Source organism: Odocoileus virginianus, chromosome 33 (genome assembly GCF_023699985.2).
Source record: "Odocoileus virginianus isolate 20LAN1187 ecotype Illinois chromosome 33, Ovbor_1.2, whole genome shotgun sequence".
NCBI classification, from domain to species: domain Eukaryota; kingdom Metazoa; phylum Chordata; class Mammalia; order Artiodactyla; family Cervidae; genus Odocoileus; species Odocoileus virginianus.
Window position 1 is genome coordinate 2,052,993 of NC_069706.1, and position 25,589 is coordinate 2,078,581.

The following is a 25,589-nucleotide window of genomic DNA, read 5'->3' on the forward strand; positions in this document are numbered from 1 at the left end:
GGCCCGCGTTCCCCTGGCACTGGCCAGGCCAGCTGGGCCCATGCACGCAGTTGCATGTGTGTGTGTTTTTGTGCGTGGACGTGCACTTGTGTGCGTGTCCACGTGAATGTGAACTGCAGTGTGTGTCTGCATGGGTGTACGTGTGTTGTGACCAGCATGTGGGCATACGTGTGCGGCATGCAAGGCCCAGGCTCCCAGGTCCACTCATGGTCACTAAGCAGGGTGGGAAGCCGCTGCCTTTCAGGAATCGGCCAACACCGGGCAGCGGACTGGCTGGCTGCAGGCCTGCTGTGGACACATGGGCCAGGCGGAGAAGCCGGGGTGGCCTCCGGGGACAGCCACACTGTCGCGGCCGTGATGGGGTCGGAGCAGGCTGCGGGCCTGAGCTCTGCGGCTGCTGGATTCCCAGGCCAGGCCGGGGGGGAGTGGGGTGGGCTGGCTGGTGGGACAAGGGGCGTGAGGGGCAGCGGTACTGGGGCGGGGGTGCTGTGGACAGGGAATCCCCAGGGATCCTCACAGAAACCATGAACGACTCCGGCAAACACGATCTGAATCCCAAACGTGGAGGAAAGGGGATGGAGGGGGTCCCGGCCTAGGGAGCTGTTGCTTGTCTCCTGGGAGCCTGACCTGCCGACCTCCATGCCCCCGCTGTGGCCTGGGCCTCCCTCTTCTGTGTGACACCATCCGAGCCTGGACGGCACCGTGCGGACTCCAGGAGGGCCCTGCCCACCCCTGCATCCCCAGGTCTGGGGGTGTTTGGGCTGTTGGGTCTGTAGGGTCCCCGGGTGCTTCCAGGTGGGTGTGGGGCCTTGCCAGACGAGTTCACCGTCCACGCCGTGACCCGGGAGGCTGGTGGGGGTGCTGCCCAGGGTCACGGGAGACAAACGGGCTCAGAGGGACCAGTGGCTTGTCCAACGTCTCCCAGCTGGTGTGGACCCCGACTCCAGCCCCCCACCCCCCGGAACTTCAGATTCACCTGTGGGGAGGTTAACATGGAGGGAAGGAGGGTGTGGAGGAAAGGAAGCCGGGGTTTGAGGGGCCCTGGGGCTCCAGGAGCAGCCCCTGCCTCTGCACGCAGCTTAGCCTCGGGTGCGTCACCACGGGACGTTGCTGGGCGATTCAGACGGGCAGTGGGGGTTGCTCCCCAACGCCCCGCAGAGCCCCCCTCCTCCAGAGCTCTGCTGGGCCCCCCTGCCAGTGTCGGCTGCTGTCCCCAGGGCCATCCCTGCGTGCCTGTTGGTGACACACGGTGACAATCAGGTTGGCAAGGACACAGGTGGGGGGGGCGGAGAGGCCGCCTGTGTGGGGCTGGGTGATGGCCAGCCTCGCCCCCACACCCCTCCCGAGCACCAGACCCCCGCCCTGCCCCCTGAGGGGCCACGCCCAGGCAGCCAGCCCTGAGGTTGGGTCTTTATTGCAGAGTCAACATAAATAAAAATAAGCGGGAACTTGAGAGGAGGGGGAACTGGAGAGTTATTTACAAATGTACATCGTGGACCTGGGCAGCCGCTGCCCGGCCCAAGCAAGGCTCAGAGCAAGGCGAGCAGGGCTGCGAGGACCAGGAGGACAGCTCGGGCGGCCGGGCAGCGTGCAGAGTTTCGACCAAGGGGCTGCAGGTTCCGGGGGTCCCGCTTCTGGGCACCGCCCGGCCCTGCCCGCTGGAACTGCAGCTCTGGGATGATCCGGTGGATCCAGTCATGGTGGGAGGTGAGCCGGATGTAGACACCTGGGCGGTTCCGGCGGGCGCAGCCCTCGCCCCAGCTGATCACCCCGGCCTGCAGCCACACCTGGCCCACGAGGCACACCAGGGGGCCCCCGGAATCTCCCTGCGGCCGAAGCAGAGGTACCTGTTTTGGTGCTTGCGGGCCGACAGCTGCACGGCTCACTGCCCGCGCCTGTCTCCCTCCCTTCGCTCTTCTCTGCCCAGGATACCCCCCCGCTCCCGCGGTCCTTCCTCTCTGGCCTGGGGTGCCCATTTCTCTAGCATTGCCACACTACCCACCCTGAATCACCTAGAAGAGTGTCTTGAAAATGCAGCTTCCTGAGTCCCACCGCAAACCCACTGACTAACTCCCCCAGGGGGAACCCAGGAGCCTGCTTTGCCAGCTGGTCGAATGCACAGCTCTGGTCTGGGCCCTGTGGGCCCACCTCCTGGGCCTTGTCCCTTGTCCCAGGTGGGCTGGTTTCCGCCTGGGGCCCGGGGACAGGGCCCAGCCTCGGCCCTCCCCGCCCCAGGGCCCACCTTGCAGGCGTCCTTCTTGCCCTCAGCGAAGCCCGCACACAGCATGTCGTCTTTGATGGTTCTGGGCTGGAAGCCGGACTCCGCATCCTTGCTGTAGAGCAGGTTGCACTTGGGCGTGCCGATGATGGGCACGGCGAGCTTTTGCAGGGTCCGGGGTTTGGGCAGGCTGTCTGCGGAGGGGAGATCCAAGGTGTGGCTCGGGACAGTCTCGCCGTGGGCCCCAGGCCCTGCTTCTCAAGAGCCGCAGCTCTGTCCCACCTGCTTTTCTCTTGTGTTTTTACATCTTCTTTCCTGGCTGGAGGCTTTGTGGGACAGAGTTCCTTCTTCCCGCCTGCCACCCACCAGGCCAGGCTCATTCTGTTCCCTGTGGCTCTGATGCCCTTTTCCCATAACTACTCCACCCATTTGAGTAGAGATCTTGTGGGCCTTCCTGATGGCTCCCATGGTAAAGAATCTGTCTGCAGTGCGGGAGACCAGGGTTTGATCCCTGGGTTGGGAAGATCCCCTGGAGAAGGGAATGGCTACCCACTCCAGTATTCTTGCCTGGAGAACCCCTGGACAGAGGAGCCTGGCGGGCTACAGTCCACAGGGTCACAGAGAGTCGGACATGACCGAGCGACTAACACACGTGCAGCAGTTTCAACAGAAGATGGTTGGTTCAGGGTGGCCCCCAAGCTGCCTTCTCTAGGCGTGTCACCCATTCTCTCCCCTCCCTGCCCCCAGTACCTTGTTCACTGGGGCTGCCCCAGCCGGTGACCCAGCAGTTCATGCCCGTCTCAAAGATGACCGAGGGGTCAGGCACACACACGGGGAGGATGTAGTTGGTGAAGGTCACAGGTGCCTCCAGCTCCACCAGGGCCACGTCGGCGCTCGAGGCCATGCCTTGGTACTGGGGGTTGCTCTCGACCCGCTTCACCCGGGCATACACAGCGTGTGGCCCTGGCCTCGCCAGTTGCAACACCCCCAGCAGGACCTGGTACAGGGGTGTTTCAGAGGTGCTGGTGGGAGAGCAGAGACCCGGCGTGAGGCCGCCCTGGAGGCGTCAGTGGAAGTTAAGTGGAGGTGAGAAGTAGGGAGGAGTTGGACTTCCTCCTCGCTCCCCAGGGTGCTGACAGCTCAGTCTACACTTTGTCTTCCGGAGTGCACTCTCCAGGGGGTTGTACTACGGGATAGGGTGGGAAAGGGTGTAAACTCCAAGCAGCCTTTAATTCCTAGCTCCACCCTGGCGGGCCCAGCCACCTCGCGCAAGTCACCCAGCAAGTTCTCTGTGACTCGGTTTCCTTGTCTGTAAAATGGGGACAGTAACAGCCCCCACCTGAAAGGCTGTGTCTGTGGGGGTCAAAGGAGGTGATCACCCACCGGGGCCCAGCCTGAGGCAAGTGGCCTGCTCCCTCTGAGCCTGGATTTCTGAACTTGAGATGTGAGATTTTAGAAGAATTCCAAGAGCTGTGGTGAGGCGAGAGCTGAGATGCCTGGACAGCCCTGAAGGCCAGGACCAGGTGGGCCATGGCGTGGCCCTTTTGGTTAGGGCCACTGTAGGTGACCTCAGAGTGAGGAGGAGGAAGGGCCATTCTGCTTCGTCCACCTGTGCCCAGAGCCCCAACCAGGAAGGGAGTGTCTGGATGTGAGGTGTGGGAGGAGACGAGGCAGGCAACGGGAGGAGCCTGCGGCCAGCAGCAGGGGCGGCCTGTCTGACGAAAGCACCTCACTGTGAGCCCGGAGGGGGGATTGGACCCCTCCCAGCTGGGCTGGGGGCAGCAAGAGCCCGAAAGCAGGGGCTGCTGCTGGAAGCTGGCCCCGAGGCTGGACCCAAAGGGAGCCCTGGCAGGAAAGGCTCAGATGTCGCAGACGCAGCCTCTCTCGGGCTGTGGGGGCTCGGCCTGGGTGCCCTGCACCGCCGCTGTCCGCAGGCTGGCGCTGTCCGTGGTGCTGAAGCCCGGCGTTTGCGGGCAGCGCGCGGGGAGGGGGCGGTTCCGTCTGCACAATCTGTGCCCCCGGCCCCGCTGGCGGAGGGCAGGGAGCGAAGTGTGGGGCGCGGCCGACTCACTTGGAGAAGCAGTGCGCGGCGGTGAGGACCCACCGGTCCGTGATGAGGCTGCCCCCGCAGAAGTGGCTTCCGTTTCGCTGAATGCTGACCTGCCAGGGCCACTCGCCCTCCAAGGCGTTCTGCCCACCCACCATCCGATTCAGCATTCGCGGGCGCCCGCAGGCTGGGGGAACAGAGCCGGGGAGGGGTTGGGGGGCGCTCCCTGGAGGCCCATCCCCTCAGCTCTGATTCCCACCCCCAAACCCACACTCAGGCTTTCCTATCCTGTTCACTTCCTGGCTTTCCTGCCTCTGACTGGCCCCAGGACCTTAGGCCTAAGTCGGAGGCCTGGGCATCAGTCAGCCTCTGACGCAGGCTGTGGGCCCCTTGCCCCTCACCTGTGACACCCGACCCTTGTGCGGTGGGGGTTAGATAACACGGATAAAGTTCTTATCCCCCCTCCCCCCAGCCTGATAAAGGGCTCCTGGACCTTCCTTTTCCACCCCCCAACTCCTGTCTGGGCTCCCCAGCTTTCCCCACTGTGGGATTCCTGTGCCAGGCCCATTCATTATGGGCCTCGCTGGGGAGGGGGGCTTCTGGCCCGTCTTGGAGATCTCAGCCAAGCCCACTCCTGTCCCCCTACCTGAAGGCCTTGAATGCTTACCGTTTAGTGCCTCACCCCCCTGAGTCCCTGAAAATGAGAAAAAGAGGGTGATCAGCCAACTCGGCCCAAGCTGTGGTCTGCTCCTCCCCTCCCCAACTGGTCAGCGTAGCCCGTCCTCTGCTGCACACGCAGCCTCCCATGGACTCCGCAGGACTGTCCACCGGGGACCTAGCAGGAGAGGCTGGCAGCCTTCAGTTTCCTGCAGGTCCCACCCCTATGGTGTGCACAGGCCGGGCTGTGGGCCAGAGCTCACCTGCAAGGGCAGACAGGCACGTTGCCACACGAGGACCAATCAGAGAGGAGGGGACCCCGCCAGGGCCTGACTCCCATCTGGGGCAAGAGGGCTCCTTCTGGACCCCACCAGGGCTTTCCCTCCATACCCCACACTTGTCCTCGTCTGGAAGCTCTGCGGAGGATCTGGCCTTCGGCCCCAGGGTTGTGGGGCCTCCCCCACACACCCTCTCCACCAGCCTGGGGCTGGGATAAGGGGCCAGACAGAGTGAGCGAGGCTCCACGTCCGACTGCCCACCCAGCCGCTTGGGTCTCGCTCGTCTCAGGGGAGTAGATAGGCCAGCCGGTGGTCGTGGGTCAGCCCTCCCAAGATCCCAGATTCCCAAGTGCCAGCCCCTCTTTCAGACGTTCCAGCTAGCTCACAGGAGGCCCCAGGACCCCTGCCGGGCCTGGCACCCCTGCCTGTGTGAGGGACAGAGGGGAGGGCGGGGGGCAATCTTGGAAGTGGACCCCTCTCCCCAGGACCCACTGTCCCCCAGTCTCTGGACAAGGCACAGGGCCCGCCTCTTGGCCTTGATAGGCCCTTCCACTCCAGCTCAGAGACCCCAGCCAGGCCGACAGTCTCGACCAGCGCCAGCGCAGCTCCAGGCGACCCACCCCGTAAAGAGAGCCCTGCTTGTGGATCTGATCACTGGGACGGATCTGATCAGAGCTTGGGGAGTCAGGACAGCCTCTCCCCACCTCACACTCCCCCGACACCCCAGCCCCTCACAGTAACCAGTCCCAGGTGGCGGAGGGGCCCCTAGGCCCAGGGCAGGATATGGCCAGGCTGAGCCACACCCTTTTGTGACCCTGGGGATTTTAACAGGACCCTATTCTTCCAGCTGAGGGGTACACTCCCCAGTGCTGGGCGGGGGGCGGAAAAATGAAGCAGTTGCGGGGGGTGCTGAGCATGGGCCAAGAGGAGCGAGCAGGCACTGGCAGGACTGGCCACTCTTCCAGGTAGAGGTGCCAATAGACGCGTGGGAGGTGAGAGCAGTCAGCCAAGGCCAGCAGGACGTCTGCCCAGACACTGATTGTGTCAACAAAGGGCCCTTTAAAAATGCACACGTGCCCCAGGCGGGCATTCCCTCGAGTCCCTTGTCTTAGTATAATCTGATTTAGTCAGACTGATAACCCTGGACCCTGCACTCTTGCTTCTGCTTGCATGAAGCTGAAACGCCCTGGCCGGCTTTTTCCCTCCCTGTGGGACTTTTCCAGAGCCTTGTCCAGGTTCTCCCCACAACCATGCCCACTCCTGTACGAGTATGTGGCTGCACTGTCCACGCCCAGGATCGAGGGCACTCGCACCCTGCCTGGCAGACCCTCTTGCATAGGCTCTGCAGCCGTCTGCACCCTGGCCTGATGCACCCCAGCCTGATGCACCCCGGCTTCCTGTTTGGACTGAGCCCCGGCCTCTGAGGCTTCTCTGGTGCCTCAGACAGTAAAGAATCCATCTGTGATGAAGGAGATCCAGGTTCGACCTCTGGGTTGGGAATTCCCCTGGAGAAGGAAATGGCTATACACTCCAGTATTCTTGCCTGGAGAACCCCATGGACAGAGGAGCCTGGTGGTCTACAGTCCCTGGGGTCACAAAGAGTCAGACCCAACTAAGTGACTTTGACTTCACTTTTCCTGCCTCCGAATGCTTGTCCACAGCACCCCTTTCCTCCTGGGTCTAAATCCAGATTCTAGAGAGTGCTAATCCAGATCCTAATCCAGAGTGCTAAACCTAACTGAAATTCCTCCCCCTCCTCCAGGCAGCCCTCCTTGATTGTATTATCTGGGCAGCCTGGCTCCCTTTTCTGAGTCTTCCCACTTGGCCCCACCTTGCCCTGGGGGTGGAATTCTCATCTCATCTCACCTGAGCTCAGGAGCTCTGTGGAAGCAGGGCCCACATCCTGGGAGCCTGAGCCCAGGGAATGTGTAAGAGGGACAGTGGGGGCAGGACTGCCTGGGGAAGAGGGGTGTGGAGACCCAGGCTGGGCAGGGTGGGCGTCCTGTTGGGGCTGGGTAAGCCAGCAGGGTGTCAGGCCCCTCCTCTGGATCCGGGGCCCTTCTGCTCCTGTATCTGGTGGCTCATGGAGGCAGGAGAGACCTGAGGCTTTAGGAGGGAACAGCCAGAGATGAGAGGCTGGGATGGCGCTCAGGAGCTCAGGGCTCTGGTGTCAGCTTTGGAGAGCCAAGTGTAGGCCGCCGTTTGCACTTTGGCGATGACCTCGATTACTCCACCCACCAGGAGCAATCACAGGGTTACACACCCTGGCAGAGACGAGCTCCCTCAAAGAACGCTGTTATCCTGGTGCCAGGGGAGGAAGGCAGGGCAGTGAGGCCTGGGGGGCCCTGCAGAGCCCAAGGAGTCTGGGGCCTCCCCACCGAGGTGCCTCCTCCCCTGTGGGAAGCCTGGAGCCCCAGCAGGGCTGCAGCCCAGGCTGACAGCCCGGCCCTGCGAGGTGACTTGAGGACACGGAAGTGAGGCGGCGGCTGGGTGGGCCAGGCGGGCCCAGGAATGCAGGAGAGTTTCTCCAGCAGAGAGAAGCCTGCCTGGCTGGGAGGGGCCTGGCAGTTGGGGCCCCTGGCTGACACCTGCTCACCCTCACTGGGGCCTCTCTCACCTGCACCCCTGCCCCATGCCCCACTGACCCCCCCAGCCTTCCGTGGCTCCCTGACTCAGGCCGTGCTCGGCCACCCCTCCTGGCCCCGCGGACGCTGGCCCTGGGGCCAGTCTTGAGTTCAGATCCTGCACCCAGGCAGCCCTGTGTTTGTGCCTTGGAGACGGGAGAGGCCGAGATGAGAGGAAGTGGGGTGCCAAGCCCAGAGCTTGGCCCTGCTCGCCGAAGGCAGTGGGAGCAGGGGTGGGGGTGGGGGTGGATCCTGCCCGAGTCACCACCTCGGGCCCTCGCAGGCCTGCACCCATGCTGCCTTCCCCAGTTCACTCCCCCAGGTGGGATGTCTCAACCTTCCTCCTGCGGGAAGAAGAGGAGGCCCTTGCTGCAGCCCCCAGCCTGGCCAGGGAGTGGGGACTGGGCTACAGCTGCCGTCACGACAGACCTGCAGGACCTGTAGGACTCTCCTGCTACCTTTAGGACTCACCGGACCGCAGCAGCAGCAGGAGCAGGGCCACAGCTGGCACCTGCTTCATGGTCTCGGCCTGGCTGGAGTGCCCGCCGGGCAGGGGACAGTGGTGGCAGGAGCTCCGAGTGCTTGAGCACGAAGCTCGGGGCTCCATGAAGTGGGTTATATGCGCCAGATGAGTGTCGGCTTGGCTATGCCGCTGGACCTGTCAGCCCGGCCAGCCCAGTTCCTCTTGACAGGAAGGAGGCACCCCAGAACTCTGGTTCCTCCATGACCTGGCCCTGAACCCCAAGGGGTCAGACCCCTCACCCCAAGGGTTTGAGGCCAGGGTGTATAGGCCCCATTTAGGCAGCTTGTGGCATGGAGTTCCACCCCCCTACCGTGGCTGACCACACCCCCCAGCTGACCACAGGCCCCACATAAACTGACTGCAGTCCACCCATTAAGACCCTCCCTGTTTCATCCATTCATTCATTTGTTCATTCATTCATATTGAGCATCTACTTCCCAGGTGACACTAGCAGTAAAGAACCTGCCTTCCAAAGCAGGAGACACAGAGCTGCCGATTTGATTCCTGGGTCAGGAAGATCCTTGGAGAAGGAAATGGCAACCTGCTCCAGTATTCTTGCCTGGAAAATTCCATGGACAGAGGAGCCTGGCGGGCTACGGTCCATAGGGTCACAAAGAGTTGGGCATGACTGAGTGCACGAGTGTGTGTGCACACGCATACCCACACAGTCCATGGGGTCACAAAGGGTCAGGCATGACTGAGCCCAGGAGTGCGCACACGCGTGCGCGCGCGCACACACACACGCACACGCACACACACGCACACGCACACACACGCGCGCGCGCACACACACACACACTATGTCCCACATCAGTGAATGAAAGAGTCCAGGACTGGGTTTTACACTTTGGGGGGGGATGGGCACGAAAAAGGTCCCCTGTGCTTATGAAACAAAGTGGGGCAGGGAAGGAGTCCGGACGAGGGTCCCCAACCGACCCCAGCGCCCTGGTCGGCCCTCTGTCCAGGAACTGGATCCCAGCAGTTCCAGGACCCATCCCAACGAGGCCACGACCGCCTACCCCAGCCGGGGGCGGTGGGGGGGCTTCCCGGAACCGAGGGCCGGGTGGGCGGGGCGGAAAGTGGTTCTGGGAAGGCCGGGCCGGGTGACCGACCGTGTCCCTGCCCTGGGCGTGGCCGGCCGGGTCGGGACGTGCGGCCGCCGCGGAAGCGGCTCGGGGAGGAAGTTATCTGGAGCACGGGGATGACGTCAGAGGCTCAGGTCTGGTCTCGGCTTGGGGCTGGGGCCGGGGACCAGGTCCGACGGACCCCCCACCCCAGGGTTGGGGTGGGGAGCTCTGGAGCACAAGCAGAGCCCGGCCTCAGCCTCCCGGCCTCAGCCTCCCGGCCTGCGAAGGGGGTGCGGCGCGCCCCAGGAGGCGCGGGGGCAGAGGTCGGCCGCCCCCTCCCCGCTCCCCCGCCCCCCAGCCCTGGAGCGCCGAGTCCACGCAGTCCTGCCCTCGGATGGCCGGGCTGCCGGGCAGAGCCAGGCCTGGTGGGGGCTCCCTCCGCTCCTCGCTCCTCGCTGCCCCCTTCCTCCCAGTCCTGCCCCTGCCCGCCTCGTGCTCCCCTCCCCTCCCTTCTCTTCTCCAGCAGCCCTGCAAGGGGAAGGGGGCGTCACCGCAGTTCGGGCCTGTCACACACGCCCCCTCTCTCCCTCCTCCTCCGCGGCCCCCTCGGCGCTGTGTCCCGGGCCCTGTGCGGAACTGGGCTCCCTGGGGAGGGGCGGAGTATGGAAGCTGGGCCCAGGCTCACTGGGGCTCATTGCACAGGTGTTCTGTGCGCACGCTGGGGGCCCAGCCCTGTCCCGGGCCGGGGAACGTCCAGGTGAACGGTGTGGAGGACCCTGCCAGACAGAATGAAGCTGAAAATGACTAATCGCAAACTTGGGTCAGTTTCAGAAGGTCAGGACAGCGACATTTCTCCAGCACCTGACGGTCGATTCCCTGGATCTCAGAGGACTCTCAGATTCTTCTGGGCCAACACTGCCTCTCTGGCATCCTTCTTCATTTTTTTTTTTTTTTTTAAGCCAATTCTAAGAAGGCTGTGCCTTGAAATCAAGCAAGCAACAAAAGTCAGGAGTGATCAGACAGCCGGGACGCAGGGAAAGTTGGGCTCCCAGTGACTCCAGTGCCTAGAGAAGCGGCTCGTGTCCCAGTGGGCACCTGTGGGCCTGGGGTGGGGGCTGCAGGGTGAGCAGGAAGCCAGGCCTCTTTCTCATTCCCGCCACCAAACAAGGGAGGGGAATTGGAATCCAGGAGGACTCAGAGACTTGAATATATTTTATCAATTCCGCCTTAAAAAAAGTGGCTATCTATCAACTCTGGCAGGGAGCATGTTTTCTAATGTTGGAAGCCACAGTAGGGACTTCCCGAAGGGTCCAGTGGTTAAGACTCAGAGCTCCTCGCGGTGCAGGGGGCATGGGTTTGATAATGGCTACCCACTTTTTGCCTGAAGAATTCCATGGACAGAGGAGACAGACAAGCTACAGTCCTTGGGCCCACAGAGAGTCAGACACAACTGAGAGACTAACACTTTCACTGGGAACTAATATCCCACGTGCAGTGTGGCAGAAAAAAAAAAACAGTCCCAGTAGACAACGTAATAGAGACGTGGCCATAAACTAAAAAAGTACAAACAAAATTGGCCTCAAAATAAAAAATCAGGGACTTCCCTGGCAGTCTAGTGGTTAAGATTCTGTGCTCCCAGTGCAGAGGGTAAGTGCTTGATCCCTGTCTGGGGAACAGTGAACTCACAGGCCACATGGTACAGCCTAAAAAAACCCAGTTTTTAAAATTAAAAAAAATTAAAAAGCAAACAATAGGAAAAATATTTGCAGGAAATGTGGCCAAATACTGACAACATTATTGTCCAGAGCACTTAAGAAATTGATCAGGCAAACCCTGGACCCCTGAAGAGGAAATGAATGAAGGACACAGACAAGTCTTGGAAGAGGAAACCAATTTGGCTAATAGACTTGCTGAGAAATATTCAGCCTCAGTAATTAAAGAAATGCAAATCAAAGCCACAACAAGGAGATGTGTGGAGTTATATCAACCTTGGTGGAATGCTGTTAGTCGAGGCTGTGGGGCAATGTGCCAGCTGGTGGGCACGTAACTGGCCCAGCCCGTTTGTAAATCAGTTTGTTAGTGTTTGCTTCAACTTTTTAAAATAGTTATTCTCTTTGACTCAATGAATTCATCACTGAAAGTCTATTCTAAGAAGAAAGTCTTAAATACAGAAAAAGCATGAAGATGTCAGTGGTCAGCTTACTTATAATTGCAAAAACAAAATAAAACCTTGTTTGGACATTGGTAACTAAAACAGCCTTTCAATATAATTTAAAAAAATTATACTTTCACGGAGAATGGGTAAGTGTAGAAAATGCTCGTTATATAAGGGGAAATTTTAAAAGAATGGGTATAAAGATTTTTAGGAAGTATAATAACTGAAAATTCAAAATTTAAAACAACAGCAGCAACCTCCAAAAGAAAAGTTTGCAGAATGTTCAGCAGTGACCATCTAGGAGGGATTCTGTAGTCAGTTGGATTTCTTTCCAAAGGAGATGACAGGAAGCCAACTGACTCTCATGAAGCACAACAGGTGTTCATGGGACCTCTGCTTCTGGTTTGTGGGCCAGTGCATGGGACCTTCCTGTGATGCTCCAGTGGAGGGACAAGCTAGGGACCCGGTGGACAGATGGCCTTCCTTCTAGCCCGTAGGTGGTGACTTGGTTCTCCAGTCTCCAAGATGACTCCTGGAGCCAGGCACACTGCAGTCTCTTCCTCCAGGGATGCCAGTGAAGAAGGCTGGAGCCTGCCTCTGTCCCATCCAATGTGAACACTCCCACGGAAGGACCGCAACTGTCTCACAAATTGCCCAGGCTGGTGACACTGCTGCTATGTGGCCACAGCACAGTTTGTTAGCAGAAAGGAGAAGGGAAGGAGACAGGTGAGCAAGAAGCAGTAACCACCACACTGACTCCAGTGTGAGAGTGAAGTAAAGACATTTGGGAACATGGAAAGTCTCAGGAAGTTTTATCCCCCAGGCACAATTCTTGGGAAGCCACTGTGGGGGTGAGGGTGGGGAGATGTTCTCTGACTAAAGAAGAATTAAACCAAAAAAGTAGGAAATGTGGGCTGTAGAAAACAGATCAAACTCAGAAGAGGGAGAAGGGAATCTGTGGGATGCTGGTGAAGGGAGATTCCAGAATGGCAGTTGTGCCCCAAGCAGAGAGGGCGGCCTTCATTCACGAACACTGTGACAAAAGAGACAGGAATGCTGACATCACAGTGTCCTCATAGTGCCCTCTGCCATTGCGCTATCTTTTCAATCGGATGAAACATCTGGAGAATGTAAGCCAAGAGGCAGACATGAGACACAGGACAGGAAACCCCAACCAGGAGAAAGACCAATGGAACGCCAGGATGGGAAAGGGAACTCCCAGGACGACAGAGCTACCCAGAGAGCAAGTATCCCAGAAAAAGGAAAATGGGTGTATCAGGCGGGATTAAAGAGGAGAAGGGGAGAAAGAAAAGAAATGATATATGTTCCTTAATGAGATTGTTCTGGTGGAGAGTCATAAAGTGTGGGTAGGTACAAAGGAAATCAACAACAACAAAGGTGATTATTAACTTAAGGGGAAAAAATTAAGAAAGGAAACAAACATAGTACACTGTAAGACTTGGCCATACCCCCTAAAGTCTCATCCCATTATGGTATCAGCCAGCCTTGAGGTCCAGTGTCTTATCAACTAAACTAGATTTACATGCAGTCGAGGCTTCTTGGGCATAATTCCTCTTTATCTGAAGAACTGTGAACTAAAGAGGTCACCCTGCCCACCCAACATTCAGGGGTGAGGAAGGGACAGGATAACCACGAGATAACCCACTCACAGCAAGGACTGGTCCATAGCGTATCTGAAATTTCTCTACGCAACGTGCTGCCCCCTCCTGCTCAGGAGCGGGAGTGCACATTGTCCAGCGTCCTGGAGAGAAGTTCTTCATGACTCAGCTCTGCGCTCTGGGCTGTTGGCTTTGGCCTCTGAATCATCTGTGCTTTCCCATAAGACACGGTTCATGTCTATAACTGAATAGTTTTCTCTGCCAACCTGCTTCTTGTCTGTAGAAAGTTGGGAATCTAAAGAATTGTCCCTTTCAGTTCAAGTTTGTAGAGTTTGCTGACTTCTCAGCATAAATAATGGAGGCCAGAAGACAATGGAAAATCTTTAAAGTGCTGAAATTGGGACTTCCCTGGTGGTCTAGTGGTTAAGAGTCTGCCTTCCAATGCAGAGGATGCAAGTTTGATCCCTGATCTGGGAACTAAGATACCACAAGCAAAGAGGTGCAGCCAAAACTAAACAAATAATAAACAAATAAGGGGACTTTCCTGGTGGCAGTGACTAAGAATTCACCTGCCAATGCAGGGGACATGGGTTTGATCCCTGGTCCACGAAGTTTTCGCATGCTGCAGAGCAATGAAGCCCGTACAGAACTGCTGAAGTCCTCTCACCTAGAGCCTGCGCTCTGCAACAAGGGAAACCACCGAGACTAGGAGCCCAGGTGCCGCAATGACGAGCAGCCCCTGCTTGCTGTAGCTGGAGAATGTCTGTGCGAAGCAACGAGCACCCAACACAGCCATTAATTAATTAATTAAACAAATGAGGGTCCCTGTAACAGTCCATTCATTTTTAGAAGCCACTTGATGACTGATGGTTGACCAGTCTGATCCTTGACATTTACCCCCCAAAAGAGGCCTGGGTTGACTAAAAAACTGAATGCAAGATATTTTCTTACAATACTTGTGATAGTTTCCACATCATTCTGCCCTTCCCCAGTGTTTGATATTCAGGGGCTCAAATATTGCCACAAAACCGTTTTTCTGAACTGGCACCAACTAATCAATCCACGTCAAAATAGCCTCTGTCAAGCGTGGTGTTGTAGGAGCCTGCTTTGAAGGGGTTGTGGAGAAATTCAGGCTTTCTAGGTGGCTCAGTGGTAAAGAATCTGCCTGTCAAGGCAGGGGACGCAGGAGACATGGGTTTGATCCCTGGGTTAGGAAGATTCCCTGGAGTAGGAAATGGCCATCTACTCCAGTATTCTTGCCTGAAAAATTCCATGGGCAGAGGAGCTTGGAGGGCTACTATCCATGAGGTCACAAAAGAGCTGGACAATGACTGAGCTGAGCACACATGCATGTTGAGAAATTCTGACGAGGGAAATGGTGCACACCTGGATGAGCCACAAGGCACTGATGAAGGACAAAGGCAGGTGTCACCCAGGTGTGTCTCGTCACCTGGGCTCTGCCACACACCTCTCAAGGTTTCCCCAGAATCAAGAAATAACTGAAATTGTCTTCTCTGATACCTCAAGGAAACCTACTCAGGACAGAATGGGTAGCCTTTTGCTCTGCTAACTAACTGACCTCTCAAAGTATGCAAAACAGATTGATCTTTGCCAGACCATCTGGTTTGTTTTTCCCTTCTTTCTCTTTGATGGTATTTATTTATTGACTCACTCCACTTTATGGAAGTATAATTAACAAATAAAATCTGTACATATTTAATGTGTACAGTGTGATGATTTGATGTATGTATACATTGTGAAATGGTTACCAAAATCAAGTTAATTAACACATCCATCACCTGTTACCATTGTGTGTGTGGGGGGGGGGGTGGGGTGTGGTAAGAATGTGCATGCTTGCTCAGTCACTCTGTTGTGTCCAACTCTTTGCGACCCCACAGACTGTAGCCCGCCAGGCTCCTCTATCTATGGAATTTTCCAGGCAAGAACACTGGAGTGGATTACCATTTCCTTCTCCTGGGGATTTTCCTGACCCAGAGATCAAACCCACATCTCCGGCATCACAGGCGAATTCTTTACCACTGTGTCGCCTGTGGTAAGAACAGTTAATATTTAATCTCTTAGTACATTTTGAGTATACAGTACAGTATCATTAACTGTAGTTTCCATGCTGCACATTCGGTCCCCAGAACTTACTCACCATTTTTAAGATTTTTTTTTAACATTCATTTTTGGCTGCACTGAGTCTTCGTTGCTGTGCTGGGGCTTCCTCTAGTTGCGGCAAGCAGGGGCTACTCTTGGTTGCTTTGTGCAGGCTCCTCATTGCAGTGGCTTCTCTTGTTTTGGGCCCGGCCTCTAGGTGTGTGGGCTTGCTAGTTGTGGCTCATGGGCTCTGGGCGCAGACCCAGTGGTTGTGGTGTACGGGCTTAGTTGCTCTGTAGCATGGGGTATCTTCCCAGACCAGGGATCAAACCCAGGTCCCTGCATTGGCGGGTGGACTCTTAACCACTCAGTCACCAGGGAAGTCTGAACTTATCAATCTTATAACCAGAAATTTGTACCCTTTGACCAGCATCTCCTCATTTCCCCCACCACCCAGCCCCTGTCAACCACCACTGTACTCTCTGCTTCTCTGAGTTCGGCTTTTTAGATTCCATGTAGAAGTCAGGTCGTACAGTTTTTGTGTTTCTGTGTCTGGCTTATTTCACTTAACATAATGTCCTCCAGGTTCATCCACATTGTCCCAAATGGCAGGATTCCCAGCCCCCTCTTTTTATTTTTAAATTAAAAACAATATATATTTTTTGGCTGTGCTGTGAGGCACATGGGATCTTAATTCCCAAACTGGGGATTGAACCAATGCCCCTTGCATTGGAAGCACAGAGACTTAACCACTGGGACCCTAGGGAAATCCAAGATTTCCATCTTCTTATGGCTTAGTAATATTCCACTGTATATTTACACCACATTTTCTTTATCCATTCATCCATTGATGGACACTTGGGTTGTTTCCATACTACTGTTGCAATTAACATGGGAGTGCAAATATCTTTGAAATACTGATTTTATTTCCTTTGGATATCTACCCAGAAGTTGAATTGCTGAAACATAAGGTAATAGTATTTTTATGATAAACCGCCATACTGTTTTCTGTAATGTCTATATCAATTTATATTTCCACCAACAATGAACAAGTGTTCACTTTTCTCCATACCCTACCCAACGCCTGTTAGCTCTTGTCTTTTGACGTCAATATTAGCCATCCTCAGGGATTTTGTGCTTTCACTGCCGTAGGCCTGGGTTTAATACCTGGTCAGGGAACTAAGATTCCATAAGCCATATGTATTAGCCATTCTAACAGGTGTGAGGTGATATCTCAGTGTTTTTTTTTTCTTTTTTATTGTGATTTTTATTTGAATTTTCTTAATGATTAGGAATGTCAAGTATCTTTTCATATACCTATTGGAAATCATGTGTCTTCTTTGGAAAACTAGTGACTCATGTCCTTTGCCCATTTCTTTATTTATTCTTACTCTTGATATTTATTAGTTTATTTGGCTGTGTTTTGTCAGTTGTGGCACTTGGGACCTTTAGATGCAGCATGCAAACTCTTAGTTATGGCATGTGGGATCTAGTTCCCTGACCAGGGATCAAACCCAGGCCCCCTGTCTTGGAAGCACAGAGTCTTAACCACTGGACCAACAAGTAAGTCCCTAAATTATTTTTTAAAAATATCTTCAGGGGACTGACTTTGAATCCAGACACCCAGCTAAATTATGAAGTTGCATAAAGTTTCCAAAATGGAGTGTGTGTGTGTATGAGAGAGAGAGAGAGACAGACAGACAGAGACAGAGAAAACAAGTGTGTTTGAAAAGAGCTTCTGACAGGCAGCATGGGCCAGGTGTGGAGTCAGGAACCTTCAGCCACACTGGGAGTCAGTATTCCTTCTGGCTGGATCACAGAAGGAGGTAGATGTGGCTGGAACTGCGTGTCGCTGCAGACACGGCAATCAGGACAGGAGAATACAGGGAACACCCCCCAGCCACTCGGTCAGGACCGGCTCTGTGGCCCCATGCTGACCACTGCGGCTTAGCCTTGGCTGTGGGAACACCATGTTTCCAGACCCATCTCCCTCCCCTCAGCGCTGCTCTTCCAGCCCAATCTCTAAGGCCCTCCACAGACCCAGGCCTTTGCCTGAGCGGTTCTCTCAGCCTGGGAACCGCCCCTCTTCTTTTGACAGCTACAAGCCCCACTTGTCCGGGCTGGGTCACATCTTCCTTGCCTCTTCCAGAAAGAATGAGTCAATTGCTTGTTGGCCTTTTGGCTAAGATCAAGTGCAGGAAGAGTGAGTCACCCGTTGGCACCTGGACCTGCTTTTTTCAATGCACTTATCACACTCGTAGTATTTGTCAGTTTACTATCTCCTGAACTCCCCGGGGCCATGGATTGTGATTTACACTGTTTTTCACAGCCTTGCCCCTACACAAGGCCTGAGTGCTGAATCAAGTCTTGAATGAACAGGCTGGTTTCCTTGATTCTGTTTCTTCCTCTCTTCAACCTGTCCTGCACACAGGCCCAATTCTCAACCCAAAGTAAAATTTGAATTATATCACCCTCAACTCAAAATCCTTCCCTGGCTGAACTTCACCAGGGAAACTACTTGAATTGTTGGCATTCAAGGCCTTGCACACCATGCAGTGAGCACTGTTAGGTCACTGGGAAAAAGGTCAGCTGAGAGGCACAGTCAAGGCTGGACGAGTGGATCTTAAGAAAATGGAGACACAGCCCAGTTTAGCGGGTAATTTCCTCTCTCCCTCCCTCCCTCACTCACTGAGCACCCGTGGTCAGGACCTGTGCTGGGCCTTAAAGAGGAAAGCAATTATGTTGCTATGCTGCCTGCTCCACCACACACACATACCCCCACCCCCCCCCCAACACACAAAAGATGTGGGGCATCCTTGTCTGACCAAAGTGGTGTGCTGGTGAATGTTTGACCTCCACGGGAAGTGGGGGTGGGGTGGGGACTGATATCTAGAGTTTGCCAATTTCGGTGTAAATATTCCCTTTATGGCTGACGTCAGACTACCAAGGTGGTCACTGAAGGTGGAGTCAGATGTAAATGTATAGAAGCACATCACTGGTATTTCCACCATATGGATATAATAGATACAAAAACCTCAAGAACATAGACAATAGTAAAATAAATAGAAGTGATTACTTTTATTTGCTACTTTTGTCAATATAATTTAATTGTAAGTCTATATAATGCAATTTTTTTAAAAATGTGCTGGGTCTTTGTTGCCATGTGAGGGCTTCCCTCCTAGTGGAGCACAGGCTCTAGAGTGCTTGGGCTCAGTAGTCGCAGCAACCAGGCTTAACTGCCACCCGGCATGTGGGATCTAAGTTCCCCGACCAGTGATGGAAACTGCAACCCCTTCCCCTGCCTTGGAAGGTGGATCCTCAACCACTAAACTGGTCCACAGCAGGGAAATCCCTATAATGTAATTTTTAACAATGAGTTTTAAAAGATAAAAAGACTGTATTGCACATCCAGCTTGCAAAACTCAACATATTCTCTCCTCCCATTTTTGATTTATATTGTTGTTCAGTTGCTCAGTCGCGTGCGACTCTTTATGACCCTGTGGACTACAGCATGCTATGCTTCCCTGTCCTTCACTACCTCCCAGAGTTTGCTCAAATTCATGTCCATTGAGTCAATGATGTCATCCAATCATCTCATCCTCTGTGGCCCCCTTCTCCCGCCCTCAATTTTTCTCAATATCAGGGTCTTTTCCAATGAGTCAGCTGTTCGCATCAGGGGGCCAAAGTACTGGAGCTTCCGCTTCAGCATCAGTCCTTACAATGAATATTCAGGGTTGATTTCCTTTAGGATGGGCTGGTTGGATCTCCTTGTTGGTCAAGGGTTAGGTGTATATTTTACTTCCTCCACTAGGCGGGGAAACAAAAGCGGGAGGAGGAATGCAGCTCCGTGGGAAGCAGAAAGCCGGGCTGGAGTCCCCCAAACAGCCACCGGGGGGCGCCAGACACAATCTGATCGGCAGCTCAGGACAGAGGCCCTTGGGGTCCGCGGCCCCTGGGGGCTCCTGGATCATGGAGGGGCTTTTCCTTGTATTTCGGGCTCGTCCAGGACCGGCGCCGCTAGCAGGGGTCTCGAAGAGTGGAGGGCTCGCCCCTCACCGCGAGTACGCACACGCCCTTCGGCCCTAGTCTGAGAAACCAGAACTCTCGACCCACCACCCAGTCACGCGGACACCCACCTTAAGCCCCTACCCGGCAGCCTTTGCAGCCGGAAGTCGACTGTCCTCTGCCTTCCCGGCATCCTCTGTGCTTCCGCGGGCTGAGTGTCCAGAGTAAGCCTGGGTCATTAGCTGGCTGGAGTGAATTAATCTGTAGGCAATTAGTTTATATTGTCCTCGGGCTGGATTAGTGCGGAGGGACGAGGGACAGGAGTTTCCTCCTGAGTCACCTTGAGGCCGCAGAGCCCGGGAAATCAGGGAAGGAGCTTCCCAGGCTTCCGGTGCAGGTGCGGACGAGGGCCATGCCTCGCCCGGCGGAAAGGCCAGCGTTCTCCTCCCAGCTGTTTGTCAACAGTCTGCGTGGCCTTGGGCGAGGCGTTTGACCGGGCTAGGCTCGGGTTACTGCGGCAGACGCTGTGGGTTGACTCCCAGGCACCTGTGCCCCTTTGTCCCTGTTGGCAGGTAGCGCCCACCCCTCAGGGTTTCCCAGGTGGCGCTAGTGGTAAAGAGCCCGCCTGCCAATGCAGGAGATGTAAGAGACGCAGGTTCAATCCCTGGGTGGAGAAGATCCTCTGGAGGGGGGCATGGCAACCCACTCCAGTGTTCTTGCCTGGAGAGCCCCTTAGATCAGAGGAGCCTGGTGGGCTATAGTCCATGGGGTCGCCAAGAGTCGGACACAACGGAAACAACTTAGCACGCCCACCCCTCCAGGGGGGTTTACTGCAGCGCTTTGTGCCCTCTGTGTCGGTCCTGTTCCACTCATCAAATACTGGTTCCTTGAAAATACCATCAAAACAGCCTGTCGCTAAGACAAAACTGCGTTTGTTGCTTCCCTTGTTCAGGGAGCAGCATCTTGAAAGACTCCTTCCTGGAGAGGGCAAATTTGAGATAGGTTTCAGAGTCTGGCTTAATTTAAAATGGACCTTAATGAGGATCGGTAGGGATCATGTTACATAGTTTAGGGTTGTTGGTCATGGTAGTTGAAGGTTTATAGTCTCAGCAAGGGAGTCTTGGATCTTCGCTAGTTATTTGATACTACCTGTTTTTAAAAATCGTGTGGTTTTTGATGGATTTTTCTGAGGTCAAGGTGTAAAATTATTTGCACATTTTCTCTTCCTGGTCAGGTGTTTCCGGGAGTAGTAAACTGGTAGTAACACAGTCATGCTATTTTGCTTCAACCAGGGTGAGTCACAGCCCTCTTCTGCTTGCACCCAGAGGGATCCTGTGTGTGGTTTTCTTGTGTGTGAAATGGGGATTGTGTTGCAGTGGGAGGAGGCGAAGACCAACAAGGTTTCACCCTGTAGTAACCTTTCACGGTGGGACTTAAAAAATGTCTGCATCCTGAAAAAGAGTTCTTACTCTCAAATCTGAAAACAGCTGCCAAATTGAAAAGAATAGGTGTGTATTAAATGTCTCCAAGAAGTCACTATGTTTATTTGCCACCTGCAACTCAGAGCATGTAGTTAAGGGGTCATTATATTCACTGGGTAAAGGGAGGTGTGTGTTCACATGTTGATGGCACATAGTGGAGGCTTCAGGTTTATGGATTATAAAGGTCTTAAAATGGCCACGGGGCATTTCACTCTTGGCCTTCCTTCTTCCCAGTCTTCTAAGTTGGGGTGAGCTCCTCCCCTTTCTGTGCTCATTTCCTCCTAGGTCCGGTGGGGAGGACAGTGCTCTGAGCAGAGTAAGGAGGCTGAAGTGAGGTCATGTGTTGAGTGTGGCAGCTGGCAGTTGCAACTGAGGTGTGGATGATTCTGGAGCCCTGCAAACTAGGGTCTAGGACCGCTGTGAGAGACGGGGCCCATGGGAAGCACCAGGGAAGGATGCAGGGGGTTAATCAGGTTGGAAGAGAAAGCAGGAGAAACGCAGATGACAGTAACTACACTGTCCCAGCTCAGAGAGTCTGTGGCTTATTCCAGTCAGTTCCTGCAAGGAAGTTCCTGACCACCCCCCCTCCTCGCCCCCAGGACAGGTGACAAGTGTAGGGACAACATAAAAAATATTGAACAGCCAGTTCTTTACAGGCAGGAAACAGAAGAGGGTGGCTGGAGTCTGAGTCTCTTGGAGGTCCCGTGTCTCAATGGATATTAACCTTTAATTGTTCTATTGGGGGTGGACTGGAGCAGCCAGGCTAATGCACTTGGGGGCTTGAGGAGGCAGGTATTTGCAGCCTGTAGGTGACATGAAGTTGGGCCCCAACAAGGCATCCTGGCAGGATGTCTACTTTGCTGGGGGAGGGTGGAGGTGGCAGGTGTGGGGTGGGGGAGGTTGGCAACACAGCTGGGTGCTGGGCAGGCGTGGGTGAGAGCCACATTCTGGTCAAGTGGGTCCTCTCTGGGCACTCCCAGACTCTGGCACCTGGTGAAACCTGGGCTCCTTGGGCTCTGGAGGCATGGAGCAGAGCCCTGGCACAGAACTTCGCCAGGCTTTCTGGTCCTGCCTTCATTTAGACTGGGGGAATTCCTTCCCTCTTCCTGTTTCTAGCATTTCCTGTCTCCTCATCATTCCCAGCAGACCTGAGGGCAAGGTTAGCCTGAGATCAAGTCTTTAGCAATTGGAGAACTCGTTCTCCTTTCCTCCAGGGCAAGAAAGACAGAATCTTTAGACTCTGCCAGGATATGAGGGTGAATATTTGCATTTCATCTTTCTGTGGCAAAGAGAGGAAAGGAAAACAAGTCACTGTACAATTTTAGAATAGAGACTCGTTTGACAATACATGCCAAAACCTGTATATACACTTAACAGCCTTTGACCTAGCAATTTCTCCTTTAGGAATGTAACTCCAGAACATACTCAGAGATGTTCTTCAAAGATTTCTGAATAAGATTGTTTTCTGAAGTGTTCTAGTAAAAAGAATGAGTGTCCAGTATTAATAATTATGTTATGAACAAATAGTTTACTGACATGGGAAGCTACCCAAATAATTACATTTAGAAAACAATATAGTATCATGGTTCCAGTGAAAGGACTGATGTTGAAGCTGAAGCTCCAATACTTTGGCCACCTGATGCGAAGAACTGACTCATTTGAAAAGATCCTGATGCTAGGAAGGATTGAGGGCAGGAGGAGAAGGGGATGACAGAGGATGAGATTGTTGGATGGCATCACCAACTCAATGAACATGAGTTTGAGCAAGCTCCGGGAAATGTTGAAGGACAGGGAAGTTTGGCGTGCTGCAGTCCATGGGGTCGCAAAGAGTCAGACACAACTGAGCGATTCAACAACAACATGGATCCAGTAATATAAAAGGGTAAATATAGAATCTATAGCCTGTTTTATCAGGAAAAAACTTGTGAACTGTTTCATTAAGTAATCAATTGACTCAACAAAAGTGGGAGACACTACATCCCAAGAACTGTTAAAAAAGTGACCTGACTTCCCTGGTGGTCCAGTGGCTAAGACTCCTGGCTAAGACCCAATGCAGGGGGCCCAGGTTTGATTCCTGGCCAGGGAACTAGATTCCACCTACCAAAACTGAGGAAGAGTTTGTATGCTGCAGCTAAAGATCCCCGGTACTGCAACTAAAAAAGGTCCCACATGATGCAGTGAAACTCGAAGATCAAAGTTCTGGAGCCCTGCAACTGGGACCTGGCACAGCCAGAAGGTAAAGAACTGAATAGAAGTGTAATTTTCAAAAAAGGTGAAAGCATGACTTCCAAATAAGTATAAAAGTGGCATGTATCAGAGATTTTAACTCATTCACAAAGAAGGAAGCCATCAAGAGACTACAACTGATTTAAAAGAGAAACAGAAGAAGAGATATATACACGGGACGTCAGGAATGGTGAAATCCATTTGCTAATCACAGATGCAAGACTGTTTAGGGACTAGGGACTTCCCTGGTGGTCCAGTGGTTAAGATCTGCCTTCCAATGCAAGGGTTAAGGTTTGATGCCTGGTCGGAGAACTAAGATCCCAGGTGCTGAGAATCAGCCCACACATTTCAGCTCTTGAAATGAAGAGCCCTTGTGCCGCACCTAACACCCGACGCAGCCAAAAATGGATAAATAAATACTTTCTTAAAACACTGTTGAGTCTAAAGCAAGAAGACGTCATGTTTGGCATCACCTCTTCCGCAGGACGACAAGGACGCCAGCCGGCAGTGCTGTCCATCCTCACAGGTAGTAACCGGTCACATTGGTGGGATGTGGCTGGCTTTTCTAGGGGCAGGCCTGATTGGCATTGCTGTCAGTTAACTTCTTTCTCCACAGAGCTGTCAGCCAGCCTCATCACAGACACAGGCACACACACGCCCCTACGGGACCAGATGATCCGTGGAGACTCGTACTCGCATTGGGAAGGCTGTTCAGGCTTCTCATTTGCCCATTTGATGTCTTCCACACTTTCCCTGCAGCACAGAGAGGGTGTCACTTAAACTAAGGCCAATGGAAAAGTGAAGATGTCAGTCGAGACTTTCCAGGCAGACAGCAGCGTGTGCCAAGGGTGTCGAGGAAAGAGAGGCCCCATGGGGCCGGCTGTGGGCCAGCAGTGAGGACAGGGAGCACGGAGGATGCTCCAGCACCTGTGGGGAGGGGACGCGGCGCTGGGATCTCCTTCGCAGTGCAGTGGGTACTGCTGGGGCTCTGAACAGGGGGATGCCATGAGCTCGTTGGAGTTTTGTTGAACATCTCGGCCGCTGCGGGAGAGGAGCCTGGAGGGGAGCTGGAGGACCTGTGTCGGGGAGGGAAGAGGAGGCCTGGACTTTCCTGTCAGCCTGTTCCGGGCTGGAGGCACCAGGACGCACTGATGGATCGGTGGGACATCAAAAGTGTTGCTGTGGCCTGCTCAGCCTGGTGGCGAGGAATGCCTGAGCCCCACCCTGAGCCACGCAATATGGTGAGGCCCCCACAGACGTGTTGTGGCTGGACGGGCCCCTGGGGTTCTTACTGTGATCACAAGACACACCTTAGCAACAAGCCTCAGGTAACTTTGGAAAAAAAAAACAGATTTATTACTCACAGGTCCTGGAGGGCACACGGAGCACCCTAGGGCCACACGGTGAGGTTGCAGGTAGAGACGGGGTAGGGGTGTGGACAGGGCGCTCTGCCTTTATTAGGGTCCAAGGGTGGGGAGGCTGGGATTCCCAGGGTTCACTCTTTGCTGAACCTAAACTCGAACTCCTTGCTGATTTTAAAACCTAAGAGGGGGAATTTGGGCTCAGGAAGAGAAAAGGGGGGTCAATCCACTGGTCAGTTATCTGGGTCACCCAGGGTTTTCTCAAAGGGGATCCTTGTGGTTGGGGCCCCAGGCTCTGTAGCTGGTGGTCAGCTCAGAGCTGTGTCGCACCGCTGGCAATGCGTTCATTTGAGATGGTTGCCTTTGAAATAGATCCTCCAGCAGCTAAAAGCTTAATGTCAGAAGCTAACACTGCAAATATATATACACTGGTCTCTGCCCTGCCTCAGCCCTGTTCCTGGAGCCCTTAGAATTCCCGGGTGATAGTATCTTTTGTTCTGTTAAGATGATTCTTGGTGGTCTCTCTGGCTTCTGGATGGGGGCTAATCACCGGAAAGACCAAGCCGTGATTAGAAGCTTGAAACCTTCATCTTCTGGGGAGAGGATTAATAATGGACCGTGCCCACATGATGAGCCTCCATAGAAATCCCTGAAGTACAGGGTTTGCCAGGTCAGGGATGCATCCGTGTGTGGGGATGGCACAACCCAGCTCCACGGGGACAGAAGCTCCTGCACTCGGGACCCTCTGGACCTCTTCACCTGACTGCGCCTGTGTCCCTCATCGTAGGATACACTGGTCATGTAAGTAAGTGTTTCCCTGGGTTCTGTGAGTCATTATAGCAAATGAGCAAACCTGGGCTCATTTGGACGGGCTTTCTGGGAACTCCTGATTCATAGCTGTGTCAGATGGGAGTGTGAGTGGCCTGGGGACACACCGCTTAGATTGGCATCTGAGGTGGGGAAAGTCTTAGGGGACCAAGCCTGTAACCTGTGCGGTCTGCACAAACTCCAGTTAGTGTCAGCATTGAGTGAAATTGTACGACACCCGGTTGGTGTCCACAGAATTGCCTGGTGTGGAAAACACCACACACCTGGTGTCAAAAATGCTCTGTGGGGCTTTGCTGGTGGTCCAGTGGTTAAGAACCCACTTGCCAATGCAGATCCCTAGTCTGGGAAGAACCCACATACCTTGGGGCAGCTAAGCCCACGCCCCACAACTACCGAGGCT

General features: G+C 54.3%; 1 protein-coding gene and 1 non-coding gene across 2 annotated transcripts; one reads left to right on the forward strand and one right to left on the reverse strand.

Moving 5' to 3' along the window:
- Positions 1–1,398: 1,398 nt before the first annotated feature.
- PRSS27 (serine protease 27) lies at positions 1,399–8,344 on the reverse strand. Its single transcript, XM_070461096.1, has 7 exons — positions 8,296–8,344; positions 7,067–7,156; positions 4,933–4,959; positions 4,290–4,452; positions 2,969–3,240; positions 2,243–2,412; positions 1,399–1,826 (listed from the first exon to the last, which is right to left on the reverse strand). Exons 1-7 carry the CDS (start codon positions 8,342–8,344, stop codon positions 1,530–1,532), a joined length of 1,068 nt encoding a protein of 355 aa, XP_070317197.1. The 3' UTR covers positions 1,399–1,529.
- Positions 8,345–22,783: 14,439 nt separating this feature from the next.
- TRNAL-AAG (transfer RNA leucine (anticodon AAG)) lies at positions 22,784–22,860 on the forward strand. The gene has a single exon. It is a non-coding gene; the product is annotated as a tRNA-Leu (tRNA).
- The last annotated feature ends 2,729 nt before the right edge of the window (positions 22,861–25,589 follow it).

Bases quoted from the DNA above. Each gene is read 5' to 3' on its own strand.
- PRSS27 (XM_070461096.1), bottom strand. From the start codon at position 8,344: ATGAAGCAGGTGCCAGCTGTGGCCCTGCTCCTGCTGCTGCTGCGGTCC. The intron at 4,960-7,066 runs GTGAGATGAGAT...TCTCATTTTCAG, and splicing joins CACAGAGCTCCTGAGCTCAG to GGACTCAGGGGGGTGAGGCA. The intron at 4,453-4,932 runs GTAAGCATTCAA...CTGTTCCCCCAG, and splicing joins GGGGGGTGAGGCACTAAACG to CCTGCGGGCGCCCGCGAATG.